Source organism: Astyanax mexicanus, chromosome 4 (assembly GCF_023375975.1).
Source record: "Astyanax mexicanus isolate ESR-SI-001 chromosome 4, AstMex3_surface, whole genome shotgun sequence".
In the NCBI taxonomy this organism is placed as follows: domain Eukaryota; kingdom Metazoa; phylum Chordata; class Actinopteri; order Characiformes; family Acestrorhamphidae; genus Astyanax; species Astyanax mexicanus.
In genome coordinates, this window is record NC_064411.1 from 50,085,828 (window position 1) to 50,095,519 (window position 9,692).

Below are 9,692 nucleotides of genomic sequence, written 5' to 3' on the forward strand. Positions count from 1 at the left end.
ACATCATTATTTTGGCATGCTAAATCAGCATTTTGAGATACCTACTGATTATTTTGAGATGCTAAGTCATTATTTTAAGGTACTAAATATTTTTTTAGATACCAAGATATGGTTTTGTGTTACAAAGTTTGAGAAACTAAGTAATTATTCTGAGGTACTAAGACATTGTTTTGAGGTAATAAGTAATGTTTTGAGATGCTAAGTCATTGTTTTGAGGTAATAAGTCATTATTTTGAGGTATTAAGACATTGTTTTGAGATACTAAGTAGTTTTTTTGAGATACTACATCATTATATTCAGGTATTAAGACATTGTTTTGAGGTACATTTGTGAGGTAATGATAATAATAATTGTTTTATGACAATTATTAAGTCATTATTTTGAGGTACTAAGTAATTTGTGAGGTATTAAGACATTATTTTGAGGTACAAAGGCATTGTTTTGAGACACTAAATCATTATTTTGAGGTACGAAGATATTGTTTTGAGACACTAAATCATTATTTTAGGATGCTAAGGCATTATTTTTGAGGTACTAAGACATTGTTTTGAGATGCCAAGTCATTATTTTGAGGTACAAAGAAATTGTTTTGATGTACAAAGTCATTGTTTTAAGGCACTAGGTCGTTATTTTGAGTATCTCAAAATAGAAAGAAATTTATTTAAAAATACTAAAATCTGACACTTTCACATATAAAGGCAAAGGCAAAAATAAGAGAAATCATACCACGACGCATTTTCTTTTTTTTTTTGCAATGTTTTCAAATATCAAATATTAAAAAATTAATCAGCTATTTTTTTAAAACCAGGAACGCTACATCATAATAACAGCCAGCCCATGATAAAATAACCCATAACTAATACAGTAAAACTATAATAATTAAAACAATACGTAATTCTCAAACTTAAAAGAAAATCTATTCAGTATCAGGCACATACTGTCAACTGTCTGTCCAATGGCACATCTAAAATTAATATAAAAACAATGTAGAGATGTGTGTGGCAAAAACAAATCTAGCTCAATCAAATAAGCTCACTATTGAACTACACAATAAACAGAAGGTAGTACGACTTTGCATAAGCTGGTGGTTATATTGCTTCTGTTCATTGTTAGAGGAATACTCCAGTGATTTTTTAACCTAATCTTTATCTGTGGCATCTGTAGCTCACTCAGACTAAGTGTAATGCAAAGTAATGCTGTAATTTAAGCTGTTACCTCTCTAGCCCAGAGTTCACTGGTCCATCTGTTTCTCTGTTTGCATTGTTGGTCTCTTTTATCCTGTTCTTTAATGATGGAGCAGTTATTATTTGGGTGTTGGGTCTTTGATTCTCAGCACTTCATTGAGTAACACTGGTATAATGGTGATTTTTATGTTAGTGATGTGTTGCTGGTATGAGTGGATCAGACACAGCAGTGCTGCTGGAGTTCTTGAACAGCTCATTGTCACTGATGGGCTGAAAATAGTCCACCAACCAGAAACAACCAGACAATAGCATCCTCTGGATAAACTGTACAGCAACAGATTTAGAGCTTCTGTTTCTGACTTTACTGAATCTACAAGGTGTAGAAGCTAAGCAGGAGTGTCTAAAAGAGTGGACGTTGAGTGGACACACTCATAGAACCAAAACAACACACACTAACACCTCATACACCACCACCTCAGTGTCACTACAGTGCTAATAATCAATAATCCACCACACAATTACAGTAATAACTGCTCTGTGTTGGTCCAATAGGGTCCTGTTCATTGAAGAACAGGCAGAAAGAATGAACGTAATGATAAAGTATGCAGAAAAAAACATATACAGGAAGACAGTCTGTAATTATAGAACTCCAAAGAGCCTCTACTGTGTATAGTAATGGGAGTGTTAATGTTATCGCTCATCTGTGTACAGCATGTGTACATATAATTGACACTTTGCTACAATGCCACATATCGTATCTCCAAAACAGCAACTTTACAAGAGGGAGATAAAACCTTCTTAACTTTTAATGGAAGTCAAAGTAAAAACTTTTTTTTTTTTTTTTTTAATTTATATTGGTCTGTTCAATAAAAAATCTTGAGACAGTATTAGGGACAGTTTGTCTTTTCAAATGATCTATTAAAATAAAAAAATAAAATACAACTTTTCATTGGACAGTGGCGATATGCTACGACAAAACTCTGGAGCATTCCTTTATCAATAGTAGCTTATTTGATTGAACCATTGCTGTAAAACCTGTAAACCAGGGAAGTCCAAATCTTATCATTCAAGTGGAAGTGGAATCAGATGTTCTCCAGCTTTTTTGAAATATAGCCCTGCTACAAACACAACAACCATTTGCACATAAGACTGGACGCCTCTGTTGTAAATAGTCTAAAATAAAAAAGACCAAATGCACTCTTCTCATCTTTGGCTGTTCCTTGGACTGTCCATCACCAGTACGTGTACGCCTCCTCCTCCGTGTGGCTGCGCTGGTGTAGTTTGAGGGAGTTTAAATGAGAGTAGGACTTGCCACACTCTTCACAGCTATAGGGCTTCTCTCCAGTGTGGGAGCGCTGGTGGGAGATGAGGTGGGAGTTGCAGTAGAAGCGCTTTCCGCACTGAAGACAAGTGTATGGCCTCTCGCCAGTGTGGATACGCTGGTGGATCTTCAAGTAGAAGCGGGTGGTGAAGGTTTTACCACACTGAGGACAGCGTGAGCTTTTTTCCCCAGTTCCCACCCCATCACTCCTCTGTTCAGTCACTGGAGGAGCCAGGAGGGCAGTTGCGACGTTAGCAGGCCGACCACGCCTGTGCTGGGTGATTGTGTCGCAATCTGTGGCTGGATGATACTGAATAGTGATGCTCTGTCTTGGGCTTTGTGATATCTCTGAGGTCCTTTGGTTGAGACTCATATTGGCAGCCTCTTGTGATATTTCCAATCTCTGGGATGCCTCAGACCTTGGTGCAGAGTTAATGGAAAAGTCCTCTACCTCAGTTGAATCCCAGATAATGTCAGGTTTGGCTTCGTTCACAAGATATTCATCACAACCTACAGAGTCAGAATAAAGAACAAAAAAACAATGCATTAATATTCTTGAGGTAAGATTTATGTGTTTAAATTAGCAGAACAGGAAGGCAATCCTAGAACAGCATTCTGAACTTAAGAATCTTTATAATTCCATGTTCTTATTAATATTAATATTAATGTGCTTTTTACCATCTGAAGATTTGTTGGGTGTCCCTCGTTCCTCTGCCCAGCAGCCTTGGCTCTCTTCTACCTGTGGATCTGAAGAACAAGACAACACAATAATCGATAACAGATTATTCCAAAACCAAGCTTTGTGTGTTTGTTACTTTATATATCGTACATTTGGTCTATTTAAATTGGTTTCACACTGCAGTTTAGTGAACACGCAAAAAAAATATTGATACGCTCTGTCATCATCACCTACATGGGTTGTGTTCACCTATACTTTCCTGATTGGTTGATTGGTTTATAGAATGTTGCCAGTCCCGAAAGTTGCTTTCCTGGTGTTATACTGTAGAGGTGGTTTTGATCTAGATCTAGATCTCATTGTCTAGATTATCTGCAGTGTAAAAGCAATTTTTGGATGGTTTGGACTTGTTGACAAATTACAGGAAGTTGAGCCAGGCAATACTTAAAACAATAGAAGAAGAAAAGGAACCAGTGTTGCGTCAAAGTCCTGGTTATTATTGTATCTAACTTTCGATTAACCCTTATTTCTAAACAGAAATAAGAGGAGTCCAATTGTAATCAGTAACACTCATTCTGCTGAATGACATAGGTGCATTTGAAGGGAGTTGGAGTCCAGCAGGGGGGGGGGCGGAATTCAGTACAACACTTGGAAAGGCAACTTACTGGACTCATACACCAGAATAGTGCTGGGCGATATGGAATTTTTTATATCACGATAACGATATATATATCATGATATACCACATTTGAGTATGTTTTCAGTTATTCTTCGAAAAATATGACAAAATGATATCATTGCTTACTTTTTTCCAACTTTATTTCAAAGTGACATTAAACCAAACTTTCACAAATGAGAATTACGACCCTTTAGTGCAGCAATATATATGTATCAAATGAAAACAGATGAGGTAGATGCAGTAGCTCTTTTTTATTTTTAATTATACAGGTATTTAAATGTTTTATCAAAATAAACTCAATTAACATTTTTTAAAGTGTCCGTCAAATAACATAAAGCAGCGTCATGTCGCAAAACCACATTATGAAGCTTTTTTTTTGCGAAGATTACTTTATTATCACTTATATAAACCGAGTTTATTCAAAGTGACCACGCCAATACATTTCATTGTAGCCTACTTTATATATTTGCATGAATAATTGATGAAATTACTGTAGAAACGATAGGGTCGATAGAAGGTAAGTAGCACGATAGACACTTTTCTATCATCCCCACGATATTTAGCATCATATCGCACAGCACTACACCAGAATGAGTGTTAAGAGATTCCCCTCTTTTTATTTCTGTTTAGAAATAAAGGTTAATCTACAGTTAGAGTAGATACAGTCATTACCAGGATTTTGGAACAACACAGATTATTTTTCTTTTTCTATTGTTTAATGTGTATGTATTGTCTGCCTCAACTTCCTAAATTTTTTCCACAAGTCCAAAATATATTATAGTAAATCGAGATCAAAACCACTTATTCCGTTTTGACCAAATTTTGGTCCAGACTGTCGTTTCTGGGATCTTTTACACCTGCTACTTTGGTTCAGACCAAATGATTTAGATGTGATTTAGATCTGTTTTCCACCAATGCAAAGAAAATTAACCTGGGATTTGTATGCCTTGCTCAAAGGCACTTCATTCAAGGCTGCATTTTAAAGCTTTAGGAAATTGCACAAAGGTTAGTGGTGAAGCAGGCAGATATTTACCTTCCTCATTGTTCCACGTCTTCACTTCAGTCCTCTCTTCTTTGACATGAAATGGTTCTACTCCATTGTCCTGCAAGTAAATATATGAGTAATTAAAAACAGAAGCTACTAAAAAAAACAAAGCTGGATAACAGATACAAAATGTTTATAAATAAAAATATATACCCTTGCACCAGAAGCCTGCTGAGATAAATGGTCTCTATGCACGTCCTGGTGTCTTTCCTTATAGTCTATAAAGAAGAAAATAGATCTTAATGGGATATTATTACATTAATTTTAAAGCATTTGCAAGACATTTACTAGTAGAAACTCACATTGCAGATAACAACTATCAAATGTTTTACTGGTAATAATACCTACAGACCTTATAAGGACATTCTGACTAGTCATACTGTACCATTGATTTAGGTAAAGTTTTACTCTTATGTATAAACCCATTTTTTTTTGAAGGTTTGGACTAGGGGTGAGTATCACCACTGATTTTCCACTTCGATTTGATTCCAATAATGATTGAAGTTTGAATGTAAAATGTCGTACAAGAAATGCTCAAACTTCCATTATTAAAATATTAGTGTTTATATTACACACAAGTTACATATTATATACACAAGTTATTATAATACAAGATATGCAGAAAACGGGCCAAAGAGTCTAAAAGCGGAGAGAGTGTGCAGTTGTAGCACAGAAAAACGGGCCAAAGAGCCTAAAATCGGAGAAGCTGCGCAGTTTTAGCGCAGAAAAACGGGTGAAAGAGTCTAAAAGTTGCCGTAATTAAGGAGTTTAATATTAAGAGACATCATGAAATTAAACATAAATTTGAAAAATCTTAGTTTACACAACACTGTCAAAGATATACGGCAACGTAGAGCTGCCAGCCATAGAAATATAATTTGACTCAGTAACATGTAATAACGTAAAAGGTTTCATATTATAACGTGATATTTATTACGTTATAACGTGATATCTATCACGTTATTTCGTGATACAAAACTATTATGTTATTTCATGATATGGTATTTTTACGTTATATCGTGAAATTATCATGTTATTTCGTGATAAGAAATTATCATGTTATTTCGAATTATGAAATGATCATGTTATTTTGTGATAAACATTTATCAAGTTGTTTCATGATATTTTAACGTTATAACGTGAAAACATCAATATGGTTTTACTTTGATACACGGCCAAGCCAGCGCGCTTCCATTTCACTTCACGTCGCCTCCAGCTACAGTGCTCAACAACTGTAGAATTCCACCATGCCTTAAACCAAGCTTGAAATAGAACTGAATTAAGTCATGCAGACGAGCCATGTTCCTTCACTGAACCTGGTAAGTGTTGAAGTGCTGAATGGCCTAATATCATGAAATAACATGATAAATGTTTAACATTAAATAACGTGATAGTTGCATATCTCAGAATAACGTGATAATTTCTTATCTCAGAATAACGTGATAGTTGCATATCTCAGAATAACGTGATAATTTCTTATCTCAGAATAACGTGATAGTTGCATATCTCAGAATAACGTGAAAGTTGCATATCATGAAATAACATGATAGTTCCTTATCTCTGAATAACCTGATAATTTCATATCACGAAATAACGCGATAATTTCTTGTTATAACGTGAAAATACCACATAATGAAATAACATGATAATTCCATATCATGAAATAACGTGATAAGTATCACGTTATAACATGGTAAATATATTAGTTATAACGTAAAACTTTTCACGTAATTACATGATACTGAGCCAAATATATATTAGGGCTTGGCAGCTCTGAGTTTCCGTAAAGATAGATAAAGATAGTAAGTCAAGTAAAATGATGTGTAAATGAAAGTAATCAGGAAAATGTATTATTTAAAGCGGTATATTTCATTTGTTTTATTAAAGAGTCTGTGGCCCGTGACTTCAAATGTATTTCTCCTTCTGGTCCCCAACAAAAAAAGTTTGGACACCCCTGCTCCACACAGACAGGGACTTGAACCCAGGACCCCAGCGCTGCTAGGAGAGCGTGCTGACCGCTCCAGGCTTCTCTTACCTCTCTGATTTAAGGCGCTGCTGACCTGAACTCCCACCGAGCGGATGTTGGAGGGATGTTGTCGGGCAGCCGCTGCCTGTCGGGCTGATCTGAGCTCGCTCTCGGCGAACTGGAGTTTACACATCAGCGACTCGATCTCCATCTGTCTGCGCGAGATCTCCGCGCGCAAAACCGCGGAGTCGTTATCAATGATTTTGGTCATTTCCAGCAGCGCGCACTTAGCGAACCTCTCCAGTACGGTGGCCAGCTGCGCGTGCACGTCTACAGCAGTGGACATGGTGACAGTAAGAGTGATAAACACGCTTTAAAAACAGCTACAACTCGTTTTCCTAAGCCAAACCGCAGTTTACAGCGGATTTAACCCCTAAACCATGCCGTTCTGTATCTAAAACTAAAGAAACTGTAGTAATCGCGGTGATATTTAACCTTATTTTAGGCGTACTCCTGTTGTTCAGAGCCTCCAGCCAAACTGTTTACATTAGTTTCCACCATCAGTGACCATTTCCTGGCTCCCTGCTCCAGCCAATAGCAGGACGCGCTTTGATCTTTTACCGTAAAACCCCAAGTTTCATTATTTTGTGAATTGGGATATTCAGAGGTAATACTAATAATGTTTAGTCTATCCTTTTTTGTGCTTGAATTTATAGAAAATAAGATGTAATAATAAGGTTTTAAGATATTTGTTCATTCCCCATTCAAAAGAAGAGATCTAGAATCTGACTGTGAAAAAATAGAAATTATTAAAATGCAAACAAAATAAGTTACTTTTTCTATCTTTCCAAAGCTAAAGAAATTAATTTAAAATTATTAATGACATCTATCCAAGTTTGTACCGTTTGTGAAACAGATATAGAAACATTGAATTTTTTTTCTCATTCTAAATATTAAATAGGTTTTAGAAGGATCTTTTTAAATGGTTGAAGACGCAATATAATGTACTTGAATTGGATTATAAACTCATAAAATATGGTTTATATAGTAAAAACCCTCATACTTTTGGCTAAATATTATATACATAAATGTAGATTCTTTAAAAAAAAACTCATTATTATATTATTATTATAAAAATTATTTGGCTTTGTACTATAAATCGTTAAAATTAATGAGTGGTAAGAAAGTTGTGCTCGTTACTGTAGGTATATTTTGAATGTTGATCTCTTGCCTGTCCCTTTATTTTTCATCTTTTCATCAATTTTTCTTTGTTTTTTTTTTTTGTTTTTTTATCATTTACTTGGCAGTTTTATTACGATACCTGTAGTAGTGATACCGCTGCTCATTATTATTTGCATTTCTCTGGAACAGATCATACAAATTAAATCTTCATATGATTTGCCTTTGCAAAAAATGCAAAAAAAAGTCCAGTCATATGAAGATTTTATTTGTATGATCTGTTCCAGAGAAATGCACCCAGTCAAAATCACTAATATGGAAGTATATTTTGACCACCTTTTAGTATTTAAAGACATATTGGTTAAAAAACATTATTTTTTATTGGAAGCAGACTGTTTTGTGTTTGTTTCACTATATACTGTGAAGTGTTAACAGATATTTTTTAATTGTTAATATTTGCAGTTTATATGCATGCGCTAATAATTTGACATGTTTGTTTGTGACATTATATTATCTATTATATGTTCTATTATTATGATTATTATTATTTTAGACAGAATCGTGCTGTTGTTTACAAATTAGACAAAAGTTTACAGGGTTTTTTTTGTTTCTACGGAATGTTTAAAAATAAAACTTTAACATTCAATTTGTTAAAATAATATTTTATTGAAAATAATAAATAGGCCTGTCAGAATATTTTTTAGTTTTTTTTTTTTTTTTTTTTTTTTGCGAACGATATGTTGTTCTAGAAATTATTGCAACAAACATATATTATTGTAATTTTAAGATCAGTGATTTTCCCTAATATAATGATAAAATAATATTATACTTTTAGTATTAGTATAAAGATAGTTTTGATATAATTTATAGTTTTTAAAGACATTTGACAAATTACAAATCATTAAAATAAAGCAGATTGACTGGCGTTGACTATAGTACTTGAACGGTAGCAAGATGAAATTTTTCCTAGTTTGGTTTATGTGCTTAAAAATATAAAATCATTAAATAAGCACAGAAAATGCATCAGTGTAAGTAGGGCCACATCACTTTACATCACATTACATCACTTCCTATGTGGTATATTTTTTAACTGTACCCAGAAAATATTAAAAAACGTTAGAAAATGCAAAGAAAATAGATCACCATTCTAAATAAAAACTGAGCACAGAAAAACACTCCAAATGCCCTTGTTTACCTGATATAAGCATGTAGAACAAACTGAAAAACACCCATACACTTCAATGTAAAAAGATATGCTTTATTAGAACTTAACGTAAATCTATATGTTTTAAAAACAATACATAACTATATAAATGTGTGTATAACAACACACTATTACAGATATACATACAAATAATTTTTTTCTGAGACTGACATTCTGAAATGTCTGATGTTTTTTGTATACATTTGGAGATGATAGATATGATAGATTCCCAAATGGGTCGAGTGCCTCCAGTTAGTGCAGTCCTTAAGTCCTGGATTACACCATGTGGTTTGAAGAGCAGTAGCGATCTAATTGTTTAGAATGTGTATATTACACCTTAAAGCTCTAGATCTCCAACAGTTAAAATACAGGACCACCACTGTCATAGGCAATGTGTTCTACTGGCTGTCTGAAAGGAATAGGGGAAAAAAATGTTCA

The 9,692-nt window shown here is 34.2% G+C and overlaps 1 protein-coding gene across 1 annotated transcript; it reads right to left on the bottom strand.

Moving 5' to 3' along the window:
• Positions 1–665: 665 nt before the first annotated feature.
• On the bottom strand, positions 666–7,451 carry si:dkeyp-68b7.5 (zinc finger protein 502). Its single transcript, XM_007241159.4, has 5 exons — positions 6,941–7,451; positions 5,059–5,123; positions 4,894–4,963; positions 3,184–3,252; positions 666–3,015 (listed from the first exon to the last, which is right to left on the bottom strand). The coding sequence occupies exons 1-5, from the start codon at positions 7,215–7,217 to the stop codon at positions 2,417–2,419; spliced, it is 1,080 nt and encodes a 359-aa protein (XP_007241221.2). The 5' UTR covers positions 7,218–7,451; the 3' UTR covers positions 666–2,416.
• Positions 7,452–9,692: the final 2,241 nt, after the last annotated feature.